This window comes from Canis lupus, chromosome 21 (genome assembly GCF_048164855.1).
Source record: "Canis lupus baileyi chromosome 21, mCanLup2.hap1, whole genome shotgun sequence".
In the NCBI taxonomy this organism is placed as follows: domain Eukaryota; kingdom Metazoa; phylum Chordata; class Mammalia; order Carnivora; family Canidae; genus Canis; species Canis lupus.
Genome location: NC_132858.1, coordinates 10,156,451 through 10,182,544, shown reverse-complemented (window position 1 = coordinate 10,182,544; position 26,094 = coordinate 10,156,451). Strand labels below are relative to the sequence as shown.

Genomic DNA, 26,094 nt, shown 5'->3' with positions numbered 1-26,094 from the left:
AAGAGCCAGGACACTCCAACCCGGTGTTAAGTGCTAAGAGAGGCATCCCCAGGAGGAGCACACCCAGAGATGCCCAGAGGATACAAACCAGTCCTACCCCGACCCAGGGAACCCGAATCAGAAAGCCTGGACCGACTCTTCTCACACCCAGAAAACATAGATCTGTGCTCCCCTCGCAGACCCAACCAGGGGGCGTCTCTGGGTCCTGGCTCGCACAGGGACCCCTGGGAAGCTGGGACAACTGTCTGACACCCAGGAACCCCCTCGGCAAGAAGAGATCACGGGCACACTCCTTTCCTACTCCTGACACAAGCAGGGAGACAACGGAGATAGTGCTAGGTCAGCTGCAGGGAGCCCGACGGTGGAAGGGGGGGGCACCGGAGAAAAGGGCCCGTCTCCCCATGGGCCCCACAGCTCCCAAATAGGGAGGCAGCCGACCGGGGTCGGGGTCTGCTGCCTCCAGAGATGGCAACCCCTGCAAGCAGCCTCGGCCCCCACCCCTGGCCCGGGACCCCCAACCCTGCCCCGAGCTGAGGTGGACATGTCTTGCAGCCAGGTCGCCCCCACCCTTCCCGGCAGGAAACGGCGGGCTCGGCAGAGGGGTCTGGAACGTGCGCACGGCCACTCCTGCTGGCAGCCTGTCCAGGACATGCACCATGTACGGAAGGCTTTGATCGAGGGCTCCCAAACCGAGGGTCCCCGCTCTCCCCTCCCTACGGTCATTCCTCGCCCCTGCCCCCGCTTGCTGCCGGTGCCAGCATTACCAGGGTTTGCATTGGCCCTCGGCCAAACCCCGGAATGTGCCTGCTGGCTGCGCGGCAGCTGTTCCTGGAACTGGGGCGACAAAGCACAGACTGTCTTTGAGACGTGGGCGGACGGGGTGCAGCCTGCCCAGAGCCACGCATGAATAGGGCACAGAGGCGCTGGGACAAGATGAATGGGCTCACACAGGCCGGACACCCATGAATGGGCCCCGGGCGTCCAAAGACGCAGTAGAACTTGGAACTGGCTGGTGGGGCCCAGGACCCGGGAACACGGGCCTACGTGAGGTATGGGGTGTAGGCCGCGGAGGGTACATGCTGCTGAAAGCCTTGGTGAGAGGGGAACAGGGCACCCCAAAATCCAGAGTCATGAGTGTGACTCAGGAGGGGGTGCAAGCTGCAGAGCTCACACACCACAGTCAAAGGGCAAGTCTCCAGTTCTCACATACACAGGGTGCTGGGCATCCACTGTGCATGATCAGGGGTGCCAGGACCCAGACCCTTCCACGGGGTGGGAGGTCGTGTCCCTCAGATGTCCCAGGACGTGTGAAGGCTTCGGACAGAGCCTCCCAAATGTTCTGACAGCAGAGTCGCCTGCCTAGAGCTGCACAGGAGCTCGACACCGAGATGCCAGCACGAGCCTGAATGGGCTCCCATGTGCCAGACACCCATGCATGGGCAGCAGGTGTCCACACACAGGGCCTGGGACCCTGAGAGTGGGCCTATGTGAGAGGCAGGTGGGTGGGTGGGCGCTAGGCAGCCTGGGACTCTGGTGACTTTGGGGTTCAGGCAGCTGGAGAAGAGAGCTTAGGAGCTGGCACCCTGGGAATGCTCAGTGACTGGGGGAGGCCGGCCCGGAGGCCCTGGAAATGGGGGTCAGAGCTCTGTCTGGGTGACGGTTGAAGTCCTGTCACTGAGGAGCTGGGAGGAGCAGGGTAGGGCTGCCCGGACACTCAGAGCCTCAGAACAATGGGTCCCGGGGCCCGAGCCTTCAGGCAAGTGATGCAGCCAGATTGGGAGGACCTGGGAATGGAGGCCCAGACCCCTATTCAGAGGCAGGTAGTGGAATCTCAAAATTTAGAGCAGTAGGTACCCAGTTCCTGTCCATTCGGGAGAGCAGGCTGCTGAGATGTGCGGTTACCCAGAGCCACACGGAGCTCAGGTGGTGGGATGCCAGCCTACCCAGCTGCCAAGGTGACCCAGCCTGGGCAGCCAGGCCCTCAGACAGGAGAGCAGGAGACCACCACCTCCCAGAACCCCACGCTCACAAGCCGGGTGTTATGTGGCTGGGGTCCAGAGGCACCCAGATGCAGGACTAGTGGGGTTCCCGGCCCATATTTTCCCAGACTGATGGGGTACACCATCCAGCTCGGACAGGCTGAGAGGGCTGGATGGCACAGAAGTCACCCCGATGTCCAGGGAACAGGGTACAGACCCCAGAGCCTCAAAACAGAGTCCACGAGATGACAGGCAACCAGACCATGGACACTAAAGCTTGGGGTGTGGGCAGCTCAGCTCTTCAGCCTGCGGAGGTCGGGGGGAGGACATGGGAACCCAGAGGCTCCAACTGAAGGGCTTCAGGACCCACTCAGGCTAATGGGGTACAGGACCCCTATACTGTAGCTAATGGGGTATGGGACCCAGGCTTTCAGACTGGTGGGCTTCAGAACCCATACACACTGTGCAATGGGGTAGGGGACTCCATAGGTAGGCTAAGGGGGTTCAGGACCCCAGGCGTGTTGAGTGGAGGTGCAGCTCCTGGGAGGCCTAGGAGGGGGCGTCCCAGACACTCGGGCAGCAGGGCAGGCAGACGGCCCAGCACACGGATGAATAGCGCACATAGCCAGAGACAAGGGTGATATGCAGAGGCAGGGGTGGAAGGAGCAGAAGGCGTCCAAACCACAGCAACGAGGCCACCAGGCCTGCCCGGCACTCGGGCCTACGGGAGATGCGTCAGCAGGGGATTCAGGCACCCAAGGGGCGCACGGGTGGGTACGGGTGACCGCAGAACGGAGAGTCCCCGTGCCCAGACCTTGGGTAGGAGGGGAGGAGGCAGCCAGAAGCCAAGGTGGTCGGTTGTGTCCCCAGGGATTTGCTCTCATGAAGGGTGCCCCCCAGTGAGCCAGTGAAGGGGGCCTAGCTGAAGCCGTGGGGGAGCCGGCCCTGGCCACCACAGTCCTGGAACCCGTGGGAGAGGCAGTCTGTGGGGAGGGGTGCCAGTGGTCCCCGGAGGGCACTGATGCCTGGGTCGCAGAGGATCCCAGTGTTCGACACGGGGCTTTGGTAGATGGATTCCATGCTCTGCCCATGTGGTCGGACGACGAGGGAGGCGTCCCGTCAATTTCCTGGCGAGCAGGGAGTCAACTCCCAGATACTCTGCAGAGCGGGGTTCGTGTCCCCCAGGAACCCAGGCTTACAGAAGGCACAGGGACCCCCAGAGGGAGTGAGGAAGCTCTAGGAACTCGCACCTCAGAGCGGGTGTTCAGGGACGTGGGGCCGAGTGGGGCACAGGCTCCCGGAGACTCAGATGATGGGGTCCCGGCTCCCCGGAGGAAGAGGGCATGGAGAGCCTGACCCAGAGCACCAGGGCACACGCAGGCTGAGAGCCGCGGGGGACCCCACGCCGCACAGGGCCGTGGCAAGTGGAGCACCCCAGGGCTGGGCAGAGTGGGGGTACAGCCGCCGGGGTCAGCGCGGGCAGGGTGCACACGTGCTGTCCTGGCACGTCTCACGGTTCTGTGCCAGCAGCTCCCGGCTACCCCGAGCCAGCGTTTGCCATGAGTTCCAACCTCAAACATTCCCCAGGCAACCTCAAAGGAAGCACCCCCGTCCAGGAGCCCCGCCAGGGCCTCCGTGTGGCTGCTGGCTGCCAAGCCGCCGTCTCGGGGGCCGCGGGGCTGGCCGGGGGCTGCCAGTTCTGTTTGGTTTTCCCCTTCCTGCCCTGGAACCTCAGACGCCCGTCTCGCCATGGAGGCGCCCGTATCCTGGGAAAGGCACAAAGACGGTACAGTGGGGCTGGGGAGAGCCGCGCGGGGCACATGGGCTCAGTGCACACCACGGCCCCACAGCACGTGTGGCCCGCGCTGCCTCTGCCCCCCAAAGCACGGGTGCCCGCCTGCCCCCCAACGCCCGGCTCCTGGTCCCCAAGATGTTGGCCGCTTCTCCCAAATCCTTGTCCCTGGGTAGGACTCGGAGAAAGAGCCGAGCCCCATACAAGGGGACGTGTCCCCAGAGCCACACGGGGCCAGGCACGCCTGCTTCCCACCTGCTGTGTCCCCTCCCGGAAGTCCTGCTCAACTAGCCCGGCTGGCGGCCCGGTGTCACCCGCTGTCCTGTTAAGCATTAACCAGCTCCGTGTCTGGCCGCAGCAGGAATGGGTTCAGAGAGACACCCTGGCCAGGGAGGGCCACCCTGGGCTGGGCCCAGGGAGGGAGCTGAGCTGGAGTGACCAGACCCGACGAACCGGCCAGAGTGGAGCAGAGGCTGAGATCACAGGCCCGGCTGGGTCCTCCAAAGCAAGAGGCGCAGGGGGAGGTGGGCAAGGTCTCCAGGCCTGCTGGCCCAACAGGAACCGAGACCTCTGGGGATGGGGCCAGCCGGCCAGAGGCAGAGGCAGGGATGGAGTGACCTCCAGAAGCCTGGGCACTGGCGGAGCCAGGCAGGCTCAGATAGTCGCCTGGTGACGCACCGCCCGGCCAGCCCTGCCCAGCACACACAGCCCACGTCCCGTCCGGCCACGTCCCGTCCGTGTGCTTGGTTCCAGCAGCACTGGAAAGCTATGCTCCTCCAAACCCAGTCCTGGTGACTCAGTGCACGCCCCTTGGGGTGTAGAACCTTTTCAACCCAAGTCCAGCCTGAACTTCCTCCCGCCACCCCTCCCAGTGTCCAGCCCAAATAGGCCATAACACCCTCTCGTGAGGCCTCTGGGATGACCCAAGGGACCCCAGGGTCCCTGGAGGTGCCCCTGGAGGTCCCGGAGCCTGGACGCCTGTGTCCGGGTCTCAGAAGGGACACTCCTCCCACGGGACTTCCCTGGTTTCTGAGGGCCAGCAGCTCTGGCGCTGAGGTGGGGCTCCCCGAAGCCCTGCCTCTCACCCCCGCCCCCCATTCAAGACTCTCTCATTCACTGGAGGCCTGGCCGCCGCTCCGAGTGCAGCCCTCGCATGCCCGGGGTAGACAGAAAGGCCTGGAGGCCCGGCTGGCTGCAGGAAGTGCAGGTGGCAGGTGAGAGTGTGCTACACCTGGGGGGCTCCCACCCCAACCCCTGGGGGAGCTCTGCTCTTCTCCGGGAGAAGGACCCACAGAAACTCACTCCCATAGTACAATCGAGTCTAGTTAGAAGATGAAAGGGAGCGGTTGGCTTGGCTTTCAAGGGTGCCAGGCCCCTAGCTGACATGGAGCCCCTCAGCCTGGGAGAACCGGGGTTCCTGAGTGGGAGAGGCCGGGGTGGGGGGAGTCTAGCACAAACCACCCGGTAGGTTGCGTTGGAGGGCAAGGAGTGACCTGGAGGGCTTCCTGGAGGAGGTGGGCTCACGGAGGCCTTGAAGGGTGAGTAGGATGGGGATGGGAGGGAGGGACCGTTACAGCAAGATCAGTGGGGTCGGTGCAGGGAGGTGGCCGGGAGGCCGCGCTGCCCCGCAGGAGCCACATGGCTGCATCTGCACAGTGGCAGGAGGGAGCGCCCTGCGGCAGGTGTCTGGGGCAGGGAGTCCCCTGATGAGGGACGCCGGCTCTCTTTCCTGGGACAAAGATCCTTGGTGCTAGAGGGATGTCCCCGCGGGGCCACAGAAATTGGAGCTGAGGTGGCCCCGGGAAGCTGTGGGCAGGATGGTTCCTGCCCCCACCCCCACACCCCGCCGCCCCAGGCAGCCGCAGACCGGGAGAGCCGCTCAGCCACTGCTGCAGGAGACCGGGCAGTGGGCACAGGGCCCCCGAGAGCCGCCCCGGGGCTATCTGCCTGCTGGTTCCCCATTCCTGGAGCGATCCGGGGAGCCACCTGCGGCCTGGGCCCAGCGGAGCCATGGGCGCCACCTGGTGGCAGCGTGTCTGCCTGAACCTTCACCACCATGGGGACCTGGCGGTCCTGAGGGACCCTGTGCCTCGTCCCCAGGCTTTGGGTTCCCGCGGCGCTTGTGGGCAGCACTCTCAGCATCCTGGGGCCCTCGGGGCCTGCTCTCAGGCATGTCCTGGGTCCCCCTTCACTGGGATGGCCCAGGAATCCCGGCAGGCCTGCAGCACCAAATCTCCGTGAGTCAGTGCCTGCCCAGGCTGCCACCCAGGGGCAGGGGAGAGGCACACACAGGCACAGGCACCCTCGCCTGTGCACATACGCGTGCCCATCCACAGTATGGACAGGTATGCACACGCATGCACGCACACACACAGATTCTGTGCTGACGTCGTACCTGGAATTCTCAACTGTAAAAGTCTCCAGTGAAGCTATTTTAATTCCAGAATACACACGGGCTCTGACGTTTCAGAAAGTCAAGGTTGCTTGTAACTTCCACGTGGGAGCTGGGGGCTCTGAATCTGGCCTCCAGCGTCCTGCTGCAGGGACCCTGCAGGACTCCCACGAGCCTCCCCCCCACCGCCCCCCGGCCACCCGCTGCCCCCCGGGGCCCTCCACCTGCCGCCACAGGATGCTGAGCAGACCTGAGTGTCCTTCTGAGGACGGGGGCATAGAGGCGGCGGCCTGTGGGTGTCCCTGAACACCTGCACCGGGCAGGGGCTCACCCAAAGGAAACCCAAGCGGCATGGGCTCCATCGTTTGCAGAGCCCGCGCAGAAGACGTGCAGTCTTTTGTTTAAAATGGTTCGAATTTCAAGACAGCGACGGTGGGCATTACACCAGGCCTGGGCCTTGTCTCTGAGGGCGCTTTCCTCCTGCATGCGGGGCCTTGACATCTCTTCCTGGGGCTGTGGCTCCCTGGCCTCCTGCTCCTCTCCTGGCTGTCACCTTTGGGCCAAAGACCCCACGGGGAGGATGTGCACACAGCCCTCCGAGGGGTGATAGAGCCGGGCCTGGGAGCAGGACTCCTGGGCATTCTCTGAGCTAAAGCTCCTCCAACGAACTGCCGTTGGCCCAGCCTTTCTCTCCCCATGTGGGGTGCAGACCCAATACCCCATTATTCCTGGAGGGAGTTGAGGGGTAGCAGGCTCTTGTGGATGAAGAGGAGGAGCCCCCAGTAGGAGGAACTGTGACCTTGGCTCTCCGTGCTCCCCAGAGGAGGGGAGGCCAGGAGGAGCTGAGCCTTGGGGATGGGGGGGTCCTGTTCCCGTGGTTCTGGGGTCCCAGCACACCCCCACTGTGGCATCCAGCCCCCTGCTCAGAATCCCAAGTCCCTGCTGTGGGTGGGAGCAGCCAGCCTGGCCAGGTGTGCTCCCGCCCCGGGCCCCAGGCAGGTAGGCTGCACCAGGCCCGCCTTCCTTCCCACCAGCAAGAAGGGTGGCAGGTCGGCAGGTGGGCAGGTCTGGGCAGCAGGCTGCTGAGTCAGTTTGCAAGGAATGTTCTGGCCTCTCCCAGCTTCACCCTGTCCCCACCTGCCCCCACCTCACCCTGCTCCCCAGGCGCTGCTGGCGCGGCGCCCGTGCCGGGGAAGCATCTTCAGCCCAGGCTTGCTTGGACAAGCTCTCCCCAGCAGCCCACCCCCACTCTTCCCCCTACGTGCCCCTATGACCCCAGCAGAGCCCCTGGCCCCTTAGAACCCCCATCTCCACGCTCCCCTGTCATTCCCGGGCCAGGGGCTGCCGTGTGTGAACAGGCTCCACCTGTGTGACTCCACCCGTGTGACCGACAAACCATGGCGGGCCTGAGGTCAGGGCCCGGGACGAGTCGGGACCCTGGTGACAGCCCCCAGGCAGGGCCCAGGGCCTGGGGGAGAGAGGCCCGGAAGGAGGGGGCTTCCTGGAAGAGGAGGCTCCCTAATGAGAAGGCCTGGCCTGCTTGGCTGGGGCTGGGGGCTGGGGGCTGGGGAGGTGGCCAGGAGGCTGGGCCTGTGGCAGCCAAGCCGGGACTTTGGCCAGAGCCCAGCGCCTCCCTCCCCTTGGCTCCGCTCAGAGCCTTTGCCCCTGGCCACCCCGCACTGCCTCCCTGCCCGGGCAGACCCCGGGCCCGCTGTCGCTGGGCAGATGGGGCAGTGGGCCGGGGACCGAGGGGCCATCCCCAGAGGGGAGCTGGCCACCTTGTCTGTCTGTTCCCAGCCAGCAGGGAGGCGAGATGGGGCGCTCCCCAGGTGCCCGCAGCACCCCGGCCCCGGAGGGCACCTCGGCTGTACCTGGGCTCATTCCGGACCTCATCTCTGGGCTCCCCTGTGAGTTGTGGGACCCCCTGGGAGGGGTGTGGGGATGGCGGGCCCAGTGGGGGCAACTGCTGCCCACAGAGGCATCTCAGCTCCATCTCTACGCCCACCGCCAGGGCCCCGCTGGGCACTCATTGCTGTCGCTGTGGCTGCTGGTGTCCTCACGGTTTCCTGCCTCCTTTGTGTCATTTGTTGCTGCTGCCGCCGGCGTCACCATGGTCACAGGAAGAAGCCCAGGGACAGAGAGGCCGTGGGCCTGAGCAGTCCCCAAGGCACAACCACCAGCGCCCACCTGGTGAGGAGTTGGGCACCGGCGCTCCCCAGTGCCGAGCTCCGGGCTCGGCAGTCCCAGAGGGCGGCTCAGGAACCGGCCTCGGGGGCTCAGGTTGGCCCAGGACGGTCGGGGGGGCGAGCTCAGCCCCCAGCCATGGTCTGGTCTGCCCAGGAGCAGAGGCAGGGAGGGACCTCCTGGTCGGGAAGTGGTGGGCAAAGGTAAGAGGGAGGCAAGTGGGACCAAGGCTCGGAGGCCCTGAGTGCCAGCCCCAGGGGTCAGTCCACGGGCCATGGGAAGCTGCAGGAGGCTCTTGAGAAAGGCAGTGGTGCAAGAGATGGATCTGGGGAGATCCTGGAGGCCCTGAGCTGGGAATGTGAGTCTCTGTGTGGCCCAGCTGGGGACGTGGCACTGCTGCCCGCGCCTCCCATCAGCATGGGGCATGTTTCCCTACCGACACTCCAGGTGCAGCCGGATGTGGACAGTTTGGAGGGGGGCCCCCAGCACTGGGGGCGCCTGCAGCTCTCCCTGGAGTATGACTTCGGAAGCCAGGAGGTGTGGGGCCCCCTTGACTGGCCCAGAGGGTCTGCTGGTGTCCGGAGGGGTGTTGGGTGCCGGGCAGGCACTGGATGCGGGGCTGACCGGGGAGGGCCCCGGGCTGAGCCACTTCTGGCTCCCAGGTCAGAGTGGGCCTCAAGCAGGCCACAGACCTGAGGGCCTGGGGCCCTGGCAGCACGGCGGATCCGTACGCTCGCGTCAGCCTCTCCACCCAGGCAGGACACAGGCACGAGACGAAGGTGCACCGTGACACGCTCTGCCCCATGTTCCAGGAGACCTGCTGCTTCCACGTGCGTCTGGGGCTGGGAGGGCCGGTGGGGAAGCCTGGGCCAGGGTCCGTGGAGGGGACAGGGTGTCCAGCTCACAGCCTGCCCGCAGGTGCCACAGGAAGAGCTGTCCCAGACCACCCTGCAGGTGCAGGTGCTGAGCTTTAAGCGGTTTTCTGCCCACGAGCCGCTGGGCGAGCTCAGCCTGCCACTGGGCACCGTGGACCTGCACCACGTTCTGGAGCACTGGTACCAGCTGGGCCCACCGGGCACTGTGGAGGTGAGGCCACTGACTGCCCGGCTCTGGCCTGGCCCTGGCCTGTGTGTCTCAGGGGAGACTGAGCCCCCCTTACCTCCTGCACTGCAAGTGCCCCTCACCTCCTGCACCCAGAGCCCCCCACTACTGTCTGTACCCCAAGTCCCCTCCCCTCCTGTACCCTGGCCCCCCTCACCTCCCACAGCCTGAGCCCCTCCTCATCACCTGCACCCTGAGCATCCCTATCACTGCCTGCACCCCTTTTCACCGCCGGCACTCTGAGCACTGTCCCCCCTCGCCCTGAGAACCTCCTACCGCCTGCAGCCTGAGGCGTGGGGGGAGCTGTGCTTCTTGCTCCAGTACATGCCCAGCTCAGGCCGGCTGACCGTGGTCGTGCTGGAGGCCCGAGGCCTGAGCCCAGGCCTGGCAGGTGAGAGCCATACCTGCCCCCACACCCGCATGAAGAGGGGGCCCTGAGCTCGGCCCTCACACCGGGGACACCTCTGATCCCTTTCACCTGCCCAGACCCCTACGTGAAGGTCCAGCTCATGCTGAACCAGAGAAAGTGGAAGAAGAGAAGGACATCGTCTAGGAAGGGCACAGCCTCCCCTTACTTCAACGAAGCTTTCTCCTTCCTGGTGCCCTTTAGCCAGATCCAGGTGGGCTGCCTGGAGGAAGGGGTGTGTAGGACACCCCCCCCCCCTTGGGGCCAAACTGACAGCTATCTCTCTCTTCCTGCATGCCCCCTGTCCTGCCCCCGCCTAGAGCGTGGATCTGGTGCTGGCTGTCTGGGCCCGGGGCCCACAGTTTCGGGCTGAGTGTGTGGGCAAGGTCCTGCTCGGCGCCCGGGCCTCCGGGCAGCCCCTGCAGCACTGGGCAGACATGCTGGCCCATGCCCGGCGGCCTGTTGCCCAGTGGCACCACCTGCAGCTCCCTGGGGAGGTGGACCGAGCCCTGGCCCTGAAACCCCGCCTACGCCTGCCCCTGCCCGGCTCCTGAACGCACCCCTGGGCTGAAGTGTGGGTACTGTCCAGGCTGCCCCGGGGGACCACTCCGCTGTAATAAATGCCTGCTCTTGCTGTGGCTGCCTGTGTTTCCGGAGCCCTTAGGGACACGCAGGAGGGTCATCATTGCTGCGGGGGGGAGGACTCTCTCCAGCCTCAGCCACAGATCCTCTGACCCCTTGGTGGAGTGAAGGAGTCCCCTCAAGCCCCACCAACCGGAGGGTGTGAAGAGGTGGTGAGCCCTCTTTGTCAGTGGGGCTGCAGGGTCAGGGACGGCGTGCTGGGTGGCAGGCTGCAGCCGGCCCCGCGGGGACCCAGGGGGAAATCAGGAGGTATCCTGGGGGTGGTGACAGTACAGGGAAAGGACCCCAACCCAAGGGGCCGCTGCAGCCCCCACAGGGCCCCAAACCTTCCAGCGGCTGCCGGCTGCTGTGAGGCCTCCTCTTGCGGACGGCAGGGGGCAGTAGATGTCTTCAGAAGTCACCTCGGGCCTTGGGGGCTCAGCCCTGGCCAGGAATGCAGCTCTAATCCCCACACATCTGGACGGCTTTAGCTCCCCCTGACCCTCCCCACGGCCCGTGAGGCCGGCAGGGCTGGGGCCACGCACCCCCAGCTCAGAGGATGCCAAGTCATGGTTGTCCGGATGTCTCTGCTGGGTGGGGGCCCCGGGCGGGGGGCGCAGGCCCGGGCCAGGGTGAGAAGGGCAGCAGCGCCGGGCCTGCCCGGGCAGCCAGGCAGGCCCCAGGCCCCTCGGGTCAGGGAGAGGTTCCCAGGCGGGTGGTGCCACCATCCCCGGGTTGAAGGACGGGTTCCGAGTGAGCCAGGAACCACCCCAGGGCAGGGTGTTCCGGCCGGTTGCACGTCCAGGCACCCTCCCTCCCGCTCCCAGGAGGACCGGATCTCAGCCGGGGGAGGGCAGCCCCCACTCGGAGGCCCTGGCCACCGCCACGGGCCATGTTTGGGGGGTTCAGGCCTTGCCCCGGAGCTGGGGCCGGCTTGGAGAAAGGACAGGACGTGGCAGGCTCATGCCTGGGGCACCTGGCCTGGCTAAGAGGCAGCAGTGAGCTGCGGGGGCTGCTCCCAGCGCGCGGGCACACACACACACACACACACACACACACACCCCGCCCCCCCCCCCCCCCCCCCCCCCGGGGAAGCAGAGGGAAAACTGAGGAGTGGCCCCGGGCTCAGGACCTGAGTGACCTCTCAGTCGACCTCGAGCTTTTGCCCTGCAGTGGCCCAGCAAGGCCATGTACAGCTGACCCTGGGCTCCTTGCAAGAACAAGGGAGGCTTCTCGAACATGTCACTGAGCTCTAAATAGAGCAGCCCAGCCTCAGCACCCCCCCCCACCAAGACTTCTTGGACGGGACGACAGCACGCGGCTGGGCCGGGCCGGGCGGCCTGGGCAGGTGGGGAGGCCCCTGTGCCCCCATTGGTCTGAGGAGGGCTCCATGCCCTTTCTGAGCAGGGGCCCAGCCTGGGGAGGCCATTTATACCCCTCCCCCTGGGCCCACCAGCCCAACTTGCCGCTGCCGGCCTGACCTCGCTCCCGGCCCTGCTGCCCAGACACTAGGTGAGGCCAGCCCGGCCAGCCCAGGCCGAGGACAGGCACTCCTTGAGCTAGCTCCCAGGACGACCCAGGGTGGGGTCCTGGGGGTTGGGGGCCGCCTCTAGCAGCCCTCTCAGGGGGGGTGGCTTCCATGGAGCCTGGAGCCAGATGGCGATGCATTGGGAGGTGGCTGGGGTGGGGGGTGGCCAGGGGTCGTGGACAGCCTCCAGATCACCAGCCCTCCCTTCTGGGTGGGACACAGGGAGGAGATCTGATGGGTCGAGGGACCCCAGGCCAAAGCGGGGAGCACTTTCTTGCATGCACTTGGGCCCAAAGCCGAAGGAGCAGAGCTAAAAATAGTGGGAAGGCTCTCGTGGCCACCTGTGCTGGCCCGTCCCGCCCCCCCGGGACAGCTGCAACAACCCGGGCCCCGCCTGGGACATTTTAGGAACACTTTCTCCTCTTCTTACCCTGGGAATCCCAAGACGGTGCCTCCAAGGAGGTCAGAGCTGGGGGCAGGGCAACAGGCAGAGGGCTGGGGTCAGGGTGGCCCCCACCTGGATAACCAGCGTCCAGGGCAGGATGGGCCATGGCCCTCACACCCATGCCTTTTCTCTCCCACAGGCTCTAAGCCCAGGACTTCAGGATGGGGGAGTAAGTGCAGCCCAAAGCTGGGGGCCCCCTGCTGTCCCCACCCTCCCCACCAGGCGGGGGTCTCTACAGTTCCCCGGCTGGCTCTGACCACCCTCCACTCCCCCATCATACTGTCCCATCTATGTCCCTAACCTGTCTCTTTTCTCCCCTTAACCCCCCTGCCTCCCCGGGACAGTGAGGAGGTGAGTACCTGCTGGGGGGGGAGGCATGAAACACAGAGGGGATGGGACCTGCCTGACTTGGGATAGGTCATAGGTTAGAGCACAGGGGCAGCTGCCCAGCCCTCCCCCGTGAGAGTGCCCCACCCAGCCACCCAGACTCAATGAAACAGGAAGTGGCTACCCACGTCTCACAGGGCAGGGGATGTGGGGCTGGGGCCTGGTCACCAGAATCGCTTCTTCTTTCCGAGGCTGCCCCCCACCTCCTGGGCCCTGCAGGGATCCCCTGCCCCTCCCCCTGCCCCTGAGGTACCGCCCCTTTTCCTTTTACCTCCCTGAGCCTTTAAGCCTCACCCGCCACCTGGTCACAGGTGTCCTGGGCCCGGTCCCCCAGCAGGGCCTTGGGACCCCCCCCCCGGTTCAGTTGCATCCAGGCAGGGTCCACAGGCCTGGTGGAGCAAGCGTGGAGGGATGTGGGGGTGCCAGGGACCCCAACTAGCCCTGACTCTGCTTCCTGCCCCCTCCCCTGCAGAAACGCAACAGGGCCATCACGGCCCGGAGACAGCACCTGAAGGTAGGTGCTCCCTGGAGAGGGCCATCCCAGGGTGCCAGTGGGACTGGGCCACCACAGTCCCTCACCGCCTGCCCCCGCTCCCTGCCCCTCTAGAGTGTCATGCTCCAGATTGCCGCCCAGGAGCTGGAGAAAGAAGAGAGTCGCCGTGAGTCTGAGAAGCAGAACTACCTGTCTGAGCACTGCCCGCCTCTGCACCTGCCCGGCTCCATGTCCGAAGTGCAGGTACCCTCCCCGAGCGGTGCTCTGGCCTACTGCCTCAGTTTCCCCTTTGGTCAAGAGGGCCGGTAGGGTAGGTGGAGGTCAGGTGGACAGCTGCCCCACCCCACCTGCTGCCCCCACCCCAGGAGCTCTGCAAACAGCTGCACGCCAAGATCGACGCAGCCGAGGAGGAGAAGTATGACATGGAAGTGAGGGTTCAGAAGAGCACCAAGGAGGTAAGCAGGCATGGGGTGGGCGTGGACGGGTGAGGGGCTCCCCGGACCAGCAGGGGGCCCTGCAGCCACTGCCACCCACCCAGCCCTAACCTCTGCCCCGCAGCTGGAGGACATGAACCAGAAGCTGTTCGACCTGAGAGGCAAGTTCAAGAGGCCCCCGTTGAGGAGGGTGCGCATGTCTGCCGACGCGATGCTCAAGGCGCTGCTGGGCTCCAAGCACAAGGTGTGCATGGACCTGAGGGCCAACCTGAAGCAGGTCAAGAAGGAGGACACCGAGAAGGTACGCGGCGCCTCCCCAGCCCACTGAGCAGACCCCCACCACGGCTGGGCTCTGGGCCCCGGGAGGGGGAAACTGAGGCCAAGGGCGGCCTGCAGTGCCTTCCTAAGCCCCATTGCACCTGTCCCCAGGAGCGGGACCTGCGTGACGTGGGTGACTGGCGGAAGAACATCGAGGAGAAGTCTGGCATGGAGGGCAGGAAGAAGATGTTTGAGACTGAGTCCTAGGCCACTTGCCACCCTCTTGCCCGGTGTGGCCCTCCCCCCGCAGAGGGAGGGAGGACAGGGCTCGTCTCAGTGGTTAATAAAGGATTCCAATCCCCGTGACTGGTCTGGTCTGGTCCTGCCCAGCCTCACAGCCCACAGATGGCCTCCAGGCACCCAGCAAACAGCAGCGTGCTGGGGACAGCCCGGGGTAAGGGCAGCGGGGAGGCCGCCGGGCCTGCAGGCCATGCTGGGGGCGGGGCACTCGCAGGACTGGAATCCACCAGCCTGCACCTGGGGCCATGCAGTATGGTCTGAGCCGAGTGGTCAGCTCCCCGGGTGTCCCCCAATGCTTGCCCTGACCACACCCAACCTAGCGGGCCTGGAGGCAGATGGCCTGCGTCCCATCGAAGTGAGAGTTCTCGAGAGGAGATCATCTGTCCATTGCACGGTCATCCTAAGGGGGTCTTCCAGGCCCAGAGACCCTGTCCATCCGACATGATTCCAGGCCAGGGGCCAGGGCAGGCATGACCCCGCCATGCACTGTGGGCAGCTCCCATTCCTCCCACGGGGGGTGCAGTCCCAGGTCAGGCAGCTCTCCCAGGGTGGCTTGTGACCACGGAGCAATGACACGCTCTGAACTGGGGTCCACGTTCCCTCCTGGCAATAGGTGGGGTCCACACTCCCTCCTGTCAATAGGTGACAGGCCAACATGACCCCCCCAGCAGGCCCATGGGTGGGGGGCTTGCATTGGCTTCCACTCCTCCCCAAGGCCTTGGTCTGCCTCACACGTCAAGGGACGATGTCCCTGACAGGCCCTGATGAGGATTGCTGCAGCAAGGCCACGGGAATGACACGGTGACCTGCCAGGGTTCCTCCCATCTTTGGAGGGGCGCTCGGGGAGGCCAGGCTGCCTGCCCTAACCCTCGCCCAGGGACATGCCAGTGGCCGGACATGGGAAGGGTAGTTGCTCCAGGCCGTCAGTCGCCTCGAGGACCACATCAGCCTGCCCTGCGACCTTGCCCCTCTGCTCCCAGGCCCCCTGCAGCTCTGGGACCTGGGTCCATCCTTTCAGGAGGAGGAAGGGTCTCCTCGGAGACCCTGAAGCTTGGGGTCCAGCCTAGTCCATCCCTGGGCCCCCGCTCCCAGAGGTGGGGTGGAGAGAACCCAGGGATGTTCCGGGCTGGGGTGCATCTGGTGCGGGGCCAACGGTGGGAATTTAAGGAACAGGTTTTTGTGGCTGGATAGAGTGATAGAGGCGGTGCCCCATCAGGGACCTGACAAAGTGACCTGGGCAGCCGTCCAGGGGCCGCGCTCACCGGGAGAGGGAGGCAGGGACCCTGGGGCCCTGGATCCCACGAGACTCAGCTCACTGTGTTTGGGAAGACTCATTGCATGGAGAAATGATTTTTTTTTAAAGTCAAGGAAACGTCAAACCTAAAATTCCAGGTAGAGACCCCCCCCCCCCGCCAGGGTGGGTGTCTGAGCAGGGCCAGGTGGTCCATGTGGGTTTGGGTGGGAAGGGGATCTGTGGGTGTCTGTTACTCTCTAATGAAGACGGGATTGAGCTAGTGAGGCGATGGGGGACCAGACCACCGAGCATCAGCACGGCCGCCCTGGTGCCCCAGGCAGAAGGGCCTGCAGATGCACAGCCTCGGGCAACGGGGCTTCCTGCTGCCATGAGTGGCGGGGATTTCTGCCGAGCGAGCACGTGGCCCAGCACCTGGCTCTCAGTGAGGGCTCTGCGTTCTAGAAAGATCCCTGTGGGGTGGGGAACAGGCAGTGCGAAGTGAGGCTGGAGGTGGGAGGGGGCGTAGGAACCAGGGCCACCTCCTGGGAGGGAGGGAGGGTAGTGGTGGATGGGGAGACATCTAAGAGGCCGAGTTCCCTCACTTGGTGGATGGATGGGGCAGATGGGATGCCCAGGCCCAGGCCCAGGCTGTTCTCCAGAGAGGGGGGCTCAGAGCCGGGGCCTGGTAGTGGGGTTGGCTCTCGGCTGTGGGTTTGTGGGGTGCCAGGGTCCGGGTTGCAGATGGGGTTCTGGGTGCAGGTACTGATGCCCTGATGATGAGGACCAGGACGATGGGCAGGTGGGTGGGAGGACCACGCTGTTGCTGGAGGTGGGCTGCCCAGGAAGGACCCCCCAAAGGGAGGAGGAGGGCGGCAAAGGTCAGGAGACCTGGCTCACCCTGTGGGTGATGCAGGGTGGAGACGCAGCCCCAGGAAACCCTGGGGGGACCTTGGCTGGACTGTGACCAGTGAGGTGGGGTGGGGGTGGGGGACCACGACAGGTGGCCCTGGAATCATAGTGCTGAAGGGCATGGGTGGGCCAGGTGGGTGTGTGCGCACCTGTGTGGGGTGGTTCGGGCCCACAGCCCCTTCTGCGTCTGCTGGCCCTGAGGAGCGCCCAGGCCTTGGTCTCTGACACCGTCCCGCACAGAGGGCTTTGTGGGGGAGGGCCTGAGCTCAGCAATGATATCTGAGGAGCAGGTGAGAAGGATGCAGAGCGGAAGGTGTGACAGAAGCGGAGTTTTGTGCCAAACAGATTGCGCCGCCGGCGGGCAGGACACCCCGCACCGCCTCCAGGAAGCCGGCCAGGCACGCGGTCCTCGGGTGCCCAGGAGCCAGGCGGGTGAGTCGGTAGGTGAGGGTGTGGGTCTCCTTTGTACTGTTCTTATTCTCAAAACTTTTCTGTAAGTTTGAAACCCTTTCTACAATGTGAAACTTCTCTTTGACCTTCCACACAATGAAATTCTTGAGCAACCATGAGAACAGATGACATGGGATGTGGAGACGTGGGCGTGGCCCATGCGCGGAGGCAGGGACCACAGGGCCGGCCCGCAGGGACAGGGGTATGGCAGCGGGGGTGAGGGGGCTACCCCGGGACACGGGGATGGACAGTGGCGGTGCCCCCGTGGAGCTGGAAGGACTGGGACTGGCCCGGCTCAGGGGCTTCCCAGGAGGGGACACGACTCAGTGGGGCTTCCCGGCCCCCTTCATCTCCAGCCCCGCAGGCCAAGGGGAAGCCCGAGTGGGGCCCTGGGGCCAGAGTTCCTCTGTGAGTGAGCGAGCGTCCGCCTCGCCTCCGCAGCCCGACCCTCTCCCCAGCCCGCCGCGCCCCTGCGACCTCCTCTCTGTGGTCCCTGAGCCCACGCTCTGTCTGGGCCCAGATCTGCCTTTGCCCCCAGTGGGGACTCCCCGCCCCCCCGACTCCTCCTGACAGGCTGCTGGGCTCAGTTTCCCCCACTATACAACTGGAGAAGGGAGCATCCGCCCCACAGCGGCCAGGTGGGGAGGGACCCGTGGCTCGTCTCCAGGCTCACAGACACCAGCTGCCTCAGCACCCGGCCTGGAAGCATCCCTGGGCTGTCCCTCGGCTGCCCCCACCCCACCCTCAGGTCTCCTTGATGTCACCTCCTCCAAGAAGGCTTCTGTGAGCCCTTGGCCCCCAGGGCCTGGCACGTCTGGGCCTGGGCATCCATTACCAGAGGGGACGGGACAAGAGTCTGGGTGTCCACTGCCCAAGCCATGTACCTCTGCTCCCCTGGCTTCCTGCTGCCATGAGTGGTGGGGCCCCCCTCAGCCACACTGGCCGCCAGCCTCTCCCCATCTCCTCGCCAACGTCCTTCCTGGATGCAGAGCCTTTGTCCCGAGAAGGGGCCTTGCCCACAGGAAGACCCTCCAGACAGCTTTGCCCACCGTGCCCACCTGCGGTCACCTGGGACCCTCCACCTCTGAATCCCTCAAGGCCAGCCTTGGGGAGGAGCCCCCGGCCCTGCACCCGCCCCTCACTTGGGAGGGGATTTCAGGCAACTGCAGGTGCAGACACATGCCAGCCCACCCTCCCTGCTGACCCCTAACCCCACCTGCCAGGTCCCTCCAGGATCCTCTCACCCCAGTGACCTGGGCCTGCCTTTGCCAAGTCAGAACTCAGTGCCTGTCACCCCTTCCCACAGTGGCCACAGCCCAGGGGCACGTATGCTGAGTGGTGACGCTCCCGCCCTCACCTGGCCCCAGGGGCCCCAGCTCTGGGATCTCACCTTCCCTGACCTGGTCCCCAGCTGTCAGATGGGAGAAGGAGACACCCGCCTCACCGAGGCTGGGTGAGGAGGGACATGGCTTGGCGTCCCCAATCCCCAACCTGTCTGCCCCCAGCTCCCTTTCAGAGTCCCCGTCTCCATCCATCCCCAGGCTGCACCTGTAGCCTCTTCGTGCTCCTCACACCAGGACTCCAGGACCCAGCTCGCTGTGATGGAGGGAAGGGGACAGAGTCACCCCAGGCAGCCCCACAACAAACCTGCCTCATGTCTGTGGAAGCCCCTGGTGATTCGTCTGCAGGATGCTGGAGTAGGGGAAAGACATCCCGTCCCCCCACGACCCCTGCCTGTGCGAGCCCAGCGCGTTCACACCGCTGGCCCTGGACACCTTCGCTTGGCCTTCCTGCAGTGCCTCCAGCCCGGGGCATCCATGTCCCGAATCGTGTCCCACCCAGACTTTCCCTGCTTCATGCCTGAGCTGGTTGACCAACCACCCGGACCCCCAGGGTATCCTGGGCACCCTGACTTCTCGCTGCCTTGCCCTGTATCCCTTGCCCCGTATCCTGGAGATGGCAGGCAGGAGCCTACAACATGCTGCCCTTTCCCTCCTGGACACAAGTCTCGGGGGCCAGTGAGGCTCTGCCCCTGAGCTCCTGTTGGCGTGTGTGCCCAGCCTGGCCCCTGGACCTCGCAGGATCTCTCCCAGTCTCCCCGGCCCTCCCCGCCCCTCCCCTGCCAGCAGGGACTGTGGGGTCCTGGAACAGCTGCAGGGCCTCCTCCCCACCCACAATGGCCCCAGGGTTGGACTAAAGTGAAGGTGGAGCCCCTGAGGTCCCCCTTCCCCAAGTAACAGATGCCCGTGGCCACAGATGCTCACTGTCCCTGTCCTGGAGTCCAAGGCCCGAGGTCCAGGTGCAGGCAGATGGGGTCCTCCTGGGGCCTCTCTGTGTGTGTATGGACTGTTGTGCTCTCCTTGGGTCCTCACAGGGTTGGCTCTATGCGTGTCTGTATCCTGATCACTCTTCTGTAGGGATCCCGGGCACCCTGGATCAGGGCCACCCTGGTGAGCCCGTGTGACCTCAATCACCTGCGAAGCCCTCAGCTCCTGTGCGGCTGGCTGTGCCCCCAGGCCTGAACATGTAGGAGAGCCCACGACACTCTCCTCTCCACATGGTCATATTTATTTACCCGCTCAGTGTTCTTTCCTGAACCCTCAAAGCACCCTTCCCACTGCCCCGCGTGCCCACCTGCAGTGCCAGTTGCCCCAATCATCCCCAATCCCGCTGCCCAGCCTTTCCAAAGGCCCATGGTTTGACCTCTGCCACCTGCCATCTGGCCCTGGACGTTGGCACGTGGTGACACTCCTTCACCCACAGTGGCTTGAGCTCAGGCCTCAAGGGCCTTGTCTCACCCCTGTGCTCTGCTGGGATGCCGATTCCGACCGATCAGTTGTCCATTTCTGGCCTGACCTGTTCTGCGTGTTGACCCCTTCCCCATTCTTGACCTCTCCTCGCTCCTCTGTCCACCCTCCTATGCCCTCCCTCGTGTCTTGTCACCCAGTGTCACTGGAGCGTGTGGTCCTGACCCTCCTTCCCTCAGGGACCCATTGCCCCTGGGCCTTCCAGGCCACCTTGCCCATGGACCCAGCTGCCCCTAGACAGTGGCCTTGGCGTCTCACCAACAGCATGGAGTCACTGAAGCCCCCAGGTCCTTCTGTGCTGCCCGCCCTGCACAGACCCCCCTCCTGGCCTGGCTCTCAGGGCCCCGTGCTCCCTGGCTCAGCACCTGTGGTGCGAGATGCCTGCCTGGCACCCACCCTGCCGCCCACAGAGCTTGCTCCAGCCTTGGATCGGCTTGTGGCTTCACTTGATCATGCCCTGGGTCACTTGTGTCACTGGACACTGCACCAGATTGGGAGGCATGAGGACGGATGGGACAAGATCTCCATCCTCTCTACACCACCCTCTTGTGGTTCTGAACAATGTCAAGGAGACAAACGATGGAGGATCTGTGTCTTGGGCAGACCATCTCCTCGGAGGGCACGGGCAGTCCTGCCAGTCTGGATGGACGCTGGGTCCCCGGGATGCCCTGGCCCTTGTTTGTGCCCACTGGTCCGGGCCAAGTGGAGATGAGGGCCAGGTGAGGTGCTGCCTGTAAAGGGAGGCATGGGAGGCCCAGTGGGTGATACCAGGAAGAGGGCCAAGGGCAGCAGGGTGACCCAGGATTCTGGGGGAGCTGCAGAGCAGGTCTCAGGGCCAGAGCTGGAGCTCAGACTGTGGGCCAGATGACTGTCCACCTGTGCTGACTTCTATGCCCTCTGCCATTTGTGGGGTGCAGGGGGAAGGCTGGGTGACCCTGGGGAGGAAGCGGCAGTGTCTGAGCCGCTGCGGCACCCTGTGCACCCCCAGGCCCCACCTGGCACTCCTGGAGAAGGGAGCTGCCTCCTGCCCTTTGCCCCCAGCAGGTGGTGGGGAGGCAGGGGCTGGGTGGCTATCTGGAGTCCCAAGGCCAGAGCAGAAATGGATTGTCCCCGACCCCAGTCCCCAAGGCTGGAAGCCCCAGCTCCAGGTGCAGGCAGGTGGGTCCCTTCTGAAGCACTGAGGTAGAGTCTGTTCCGGTCTATCCCCCACTACTGGTGACTTCCTGGTTTCTTGGAGGGGCTCCCTGGCTTGTAGCCGCACCCCTGCCTTCACCTCCGTGCTCACCTGCTCACCTTGCCTCTCCCTGTGAGGGAGTCTGACTCAAATCTCCATAAGGACACCGCCACATCGGGTGAGGCCCCCCTCATGACTTCACCTGCAAGGACCTCCTTCCCAAGTCGGGGCCTATTCTGAGGTCCTGGGGGCCAGGGGGTCCCCCTAGGCATTTGGCCCCAGCAGGGGGGGTTGGGCTTCCCTGGGTCTGTGGGGTGGGGGTAGGCAGGGAGGAGGGCGGCACGCTCCCAGGGCTGGGGGGTGGTCACACGTGCCAAGGGTCTGAGAGGAGATTAAACAGGCGGGTGGGCAGGTGAGGCCAGGCCTCAGAGGCCAATCAAGGCAGAGCCGGACTCGTGGACCTGGAAGAGCCTGCACCTGCTTTCAAGCACCTGTTTCCCTTGTGAGATTCTTCATAAGTTTTGGCCCAGAGGCCCCACATCTTCCTTTCATCCCAGGCTCCATGAGTCTAGGCGCTGGTCCAGCTTTCAGGCAGCAAATGGCAGGGTCGGGAAGCCACATGTTGGGGTGCCCGCCTCCACCTGCCCTCACCCACCTAGCAAGGCCCCTACATTCCCCAGCTGGGGTGTGGGGCCAACCTCACTGCAGGCCACAGGAAGGGACCTCGATAGTGGGGGACTCCTGGCACAGCCTGTGTCCCTGGGGATGTTGGCCAGGATGTTGAGGCCCAGCCCCCATGCAGATGGACATCCAGCTACCACATCTTCATCCAGGTTGGAAAGCGAGTGACCCCTGGAAACACCAGAGGGGACAGGAGAGGCCTCAGGCTGAGAGGTCCCTGGGGGCCCTGTGGGTTTACCTGTGCGGCCCTGGGCCTGGTCTGGGTCTCAAGCCCTGCCCTGTAGTCCCTGGGGTGAGTAGGAAGGCCTCCTGGAGTGGGGTGTGAGGGGGCTCGCAGCCACCCATCAGCTTGCCCCCCAGGCAGGCCCCACCTGATGGATGCACCCTCTGGGGCCCTGTCCTGGTTCTGCCTCCCTTTGCCCGCAGAACTCTGCAAGTCCCTTCCAGCTGAATTTTTCAGGCCCTTGGCTGACCAGGGTGTGGCTGGATGGCCCGGTGCTCCCCCCTTCCTTTCTGGGGGCCCCAGGTCAGCTCGGCTTGCCAGAGAAGTGTGCAATGCCTCCACGGCTGGTTCTGGGTTCTGGCCCTCACCACCGCCCACCACCCCTCACTGACTTCTGAGCCCCTGGTCTGGGACCCCCAACAGCTGAGGACAGTGGCAGGTGGAAACGGCCTCCCTGGGGAGCTCCTGATTCCCCTGCCTCCAGTGCCTGGTGACACTGCCCGGTGTGGTGGGCCACAAGCTCCCCGAATCTGGGGGTGAAGGGGTCAGGGGAAGGGCAGCAGAGTGCGAGGAGCCCAGCAGCTCAGGAAAGTAAAGGAAATGCAAAGAGAAGGTGTGGGGTGTGCAGCGTGGCGGGGGGCGGGTCCATTTCCCGCAGGTCCCCAGCTGTCTGTCCCTGAAGAGCTCAGACCAGCCAGGGGGGCCTGCGGTCAGTGCATCTACACTCTGCTCTGCAAGCACCCAGGACAGTCCATACAGGGAGGCCAAGATGCTTAAGGCAGAGGCTTGGGACCAGAACTGGCCAGTGCTCATGGGGAGCCAGCCTTACACAAAGAAGCTACCAGGCCAGGACTATGGGGGGATCCATGAAGGCCTGGGCGCTCCCCGACAGGCATCGGACACTGTCCCAGCCCCTGCACCCATCGCTGCCTTCTCAGGGCCCCTCTCTGTCACCCCTGCCCCTGCAACTTGCTTAACACTTCCTGATGGTTGGTTTTTTCTCTGCTCTTGCATCAACAAATTAAAAAACAACACCCAACCTCAGCCCCAGTGTGCTTCAAACCTCAACCTGCAGCCGGAAGGGGGAAGTGAAACCCGGCTGGGGGTGGGGGCTCTGGGGCCAGCCGCCTGAGGAAGCACCCAGAGCCACAGGGCGCACGCACGGTGCGAATCGGCCCGACGCCAGCCCAATGGCCGAGGCTCCGAGCCACCCCAGCTCCGAGGAGCAGGAAAAGCTGTTGGCAGAGAACGATGCCGGGTAAGGGTCTGTTCGGGTGCACAGAAGTTGCTGCATTTACATGGGGGCCGGGGGGCAGGGGTCAGGAGCGCTTAACCTGGCGGTGGATGGAGCCATGGGGGGACTCCGGGTGGCACAGGGGCCGCAGGGGCCTTCCTGGGCCCCCATCTCACCGTGCGGGGAGTGGATGCCTCTGCAGCTGCGCTTGGGTGGGACAGGCCAGCTTCGCCCACCAGTCCCTGGGACACCTGGACACCTGACGCAGGGACTGGGATGGGGCCTTGGACAAGCAGGCCAGAGCTTTGAGGGCAGGAGGTGGGGGGGGATGGTAGGGAGGGGCCCGGGGCCAGGAGGACTGCCCAACGGGGGATGCTTCTCCCCAAGACCTTCAAAGTTTGTGCTTGAGGACAGGCGGGCTCCCTCCCCCAAGCTGCCTCCTCCCCACCCCTACCTCGGTGATGGAGGAGGCTGAGGATGCTGGCTGGTGCCTGTTCGGAGGTTGGAGATGGGACGCGAGGGGGCCATGGGCTGAGGCTGTGCCCTGGCAGGAAGGCCCACCTGGGCCGCCGCAGCCAGAGCCGGGCAGAGGGCCCGCGGAGCCGCCGCTGGGTGCCAGCCTGTGCAGGCACCGAGGAGGGCTGCTGGCGGGCGGGCGGGTGGCATCCCCGCTGAGCCAGGCGTGGGGGTCTGACGGCTCCAGGGCGCAGATGCCAGCAGAGATGAGAGGCAGCGTCTTGGGGACAGGTGGGGCTCCGATGGGGCAGAGCCATGTTCAGATGGGGGGGGCAGGTGGGGGTGGAGGCCCCCAGGCCTGGAGGACCGTAGTTGGGGATGCTGCCCAGGCAAGCGGAAGGGAAGGAGTAGGCGCCCCGGGCCAGAGCCACAAGCATGGAGATGAGGGCCCTGCGGGGACCGCTGTCACCTGCCCCAGAGCAGCTGCTGGGCAGGCCTGGGGGGGCCACCAGGACCAGGCCTCTGCAGCCGGGTGCGGTGGGGGGCTCCCCACAGCCTCAGGGCTGACTTGCTAAGTGGATTCTAACCCTGGCTCCTCTGTTGGAGGCTGGTGGCCAGGTACTTGATCCTGTGACAATGTCTTTATTCATAATGAGGGAAAAGATGTGTGTGTGTGTGTGTGTGTGTGTGCGCGCGCGTGCGCGTGTGTGTGTGTGCGCGTGCATCGGGGGGCGGATGGTCACCTTCTCCTTGCGCTGACCCCCACGGCGCCCTGGCTCGGGGGCTTCGGGGACCAAGCGCTAGGGGGAGGCGGGAGGCCGAGCAGCTTCTGGAAAGAGCAGCGGGGGTCAGGGTGCAAGTGCCAGGCTGGGGCTGTGGGGGCCCCTCGTGGGGGACCCGTCGTTGGGGTGGGTGGGGCCGTGGAGCTCACTGTGTCCTGCCCAGGGGCGACCGACAAACAGCTGTGCCCCACTCAGAAATGGCTCCTCACGTCAGCCCCGTCCCCGTGCTCTTCCAGCCACCGCATGCCCATAGAAGGGCACGGCTTGGGCAGTCTGGCTCCGGCACCCCGCCTCCCTCCTTGGCCCCATCCTTGGCCCCCCCGCTCCCAGCTGTCCTGCAGGCAGAGGAGAAGCAGGACAGCGCGGACCTGGCCGAGGCCTGGGCAGGCGGGAGGCGGGGCTGCACCTGTGCTGGCTCGGTCAGGAGCCCTGCTGGACAAGGGCCGGCTGCCCCCAGGCCCTAGAACCTGGGACCCCGCAAACGTCATCCCCGCAGTGTGGTGTCAGAATGAAACCGAGACCCAGGGTGAGGCAGGTTCTCATTTCACAAGGTGACTAAGGAACCGGGGATTTTCCTGTCCATGGTGGTGAGAAGTCCCAGTGCCCGGGGGGGACTCGTGGCCTGGAAAGCCCCCACCCAGCAGCCCCTGGGAAGGCCAAGGCTGGGCAGGGTCTATGGGGCTGGAGCACTCAGACGAGATCTGCCCCCAGAGCACCCCACACTGCCTGCACCAGGACATCGCCCCTCCCACCTGGCCAGGTCAGGCCACATCCCTACAACTGGGCAGCAAGCTGCCCCCTCAGATGACCCAGTGGGGGGCCACCCCCCTCAGACTCTCCCAGGATGGGGCCACCTCCTCCAGATGACCCAGGATGGGGCCACTTCCCTCAGGCTGTCCCAGGATGGGGCCACCTCCCTCAGATGACCCAGGATGGAATCTCCCTCTAGGACTGTCCCAGGATGGGGCACCCCCCCAAAACCCGCCCTGGGTGGGGTGTGGGCCCCTACTCCATCCACCTGTGGTCTGGGTCCCAGTGCTCTCTCCTCGCTCTGGCTGCCGGGCCGTGGGGTACCCCAGAGCAGAGCAGGGCCACTGGGCTTCAGGGTGGTTCCGTGGGGCCTCCCAGGTGGAGCTGAGAAGGGTCCTGACCCCACACCGTGCGCAGAGGCCAAAGTCCACATGGTGCCAGGGCGGGGGGGTTCCTGTTCCTAGGGATCCTGGCTTTGATGTGTCCAAATCCTGGAACCCCAACCCCCTTGAGGCCCCGTGTGCACCCCAACCCCCCCAGGGCCAGACATGCTGTGCTGGGTCCTCCCTGCCCTGCACCCACAGACAGGCCTCACCCTGGCCACAGCCCGGCCCACTCCCCAGCTTGGCACGATGCCCTCTCCTGGGGGTCTCCAGGCCATGGCCCACCGTGCTCTTTCTCCATGAAGCCATCAGACCCCCCCGTGGAACCACTTACCACGGGGCAGCAAAATCCATGCCCCCTGGGGGCCACTGGAGGCCTGCTCCGGTCATGCTGGCCTCACTCCCCTCCAAGGTCGGCACTCCCAGCAACTCCCAGTCCCACCAGGTGTCAGACCGACCTTCCCAGCACTACCTGGCTGTCCTGTCCCTTCCCCAGGTTTCCAAAGCCTCCTCCAGCTCAACTTTGGTGACCATACCCTAGGTTCCCTGAGCATCTGTCACTTCCCATGGTCCACACTGGCCTGTGAGACCTGCCTCTGTCATGGGTCCTGGGTCCTGTCCTGGGAGCCCTGGTCCTGTCCTGGGAACCCGATCCTGTCCTGGGAGGTTCAGTCTGAAACGCTGGTTCAGT

At 65.2% G+C, this 26,094-nt stretch overlaps 3 protein-coding genes across 12 annotated transcripts in view; all 3 read left to right on the top strand.

Annotated features, from left to right (window-relative positions):
* Positions 1-884: 884 nt before the first annotated feature.
* Positions 885-13,061, top strand: SYT8 (synaptotagmin 8). Of its 9 annotated transcripts, XM_072790434.1 has the most exons (10): positions 4,839-4,985; positions 5,240-5,309; positions 7,961-8,070; positions 8,175-8,353; positions 8,795-8,884; positions 9,010-9,177; positions 9,266-9,433; positions 9,734-9,839; positions 9,935-10,068; positions 10,175-10,492. In XM_072790434.1, the coding sequence occupies exons 1-10, from the start codon at positions 4,925-4,927 to the stop codon at positions 10,406-10,408; spliced, it is 1,320 nt and encodes a 439-aa protein (XP_072646535.1). In that variant the 5' UTR covers positions 4,839-4,924; the 3' UTR covers positions 10,409-10,492. The 9 variants fall into 9 exon arrangements, with proteins under 9 accessions (XP_072646536.1, XP_072646540.1, XP_072646534.1 ...); XM_072790435.1 differs by lacking the exons at positions 4,839-4,985; positions 5,240-5,309 and adding an exon at positions 885-1,049 and having other exon boundaries at positions 7,965-8,070; XM_072790439.1 differs by lacking the exons at positions 4,839-4,985; positions 5,240-5,309 and adding an exon at positions 910-1,049.
* Positions 13,062-13,199: 138 nt separating this feature from the next.
* Positions 13,200-14,386, top strand: TNNI2 (troponin I2, fast skeletal type). Its single transcript, XM_072790441.1, has 5 exons — positions 13,200-13,349; positions 13,443-13,571; positions 13,694-13,783; positions 13,887-14,063; positions 14,192-14,386. The coding sequence occupies exons 2-5, from the start codon at positions 13,449-13,451 to the stop codon at positions 14,285-14,287; spliced, it is 486 nt and encodes a 161-aa protein (XP_072646542.1). The 5' UTR covers positions 13,200-13,349; positions 13,443-13,448; the 3' UTR covers positions 14,288-14,386.
* Positions 14,387-22,897: 8,511 nt separating this feature from the next.
* LSP1 (lymphocyte specific protein 1) overlaps positions 22,898-26,094 on the top strand; it is a 39,238-nt gene continuing 36,041 nt past the window's right edge. For both annotated transcript variants that reach the window (XM_072790427.1, XM_072790426.1), the window contains exon 1: positions 22,898-23,056. In XM_072790427.1, coding sequence (XP_072646528.1) covers positions 22,989-23,056 — 68 coding nt within the window. In that variant the 5' untranslated portion in view covers positions 22,898-22,988. The remainder of the gene's footprint in view (positions 23,057-26,094) is intronic.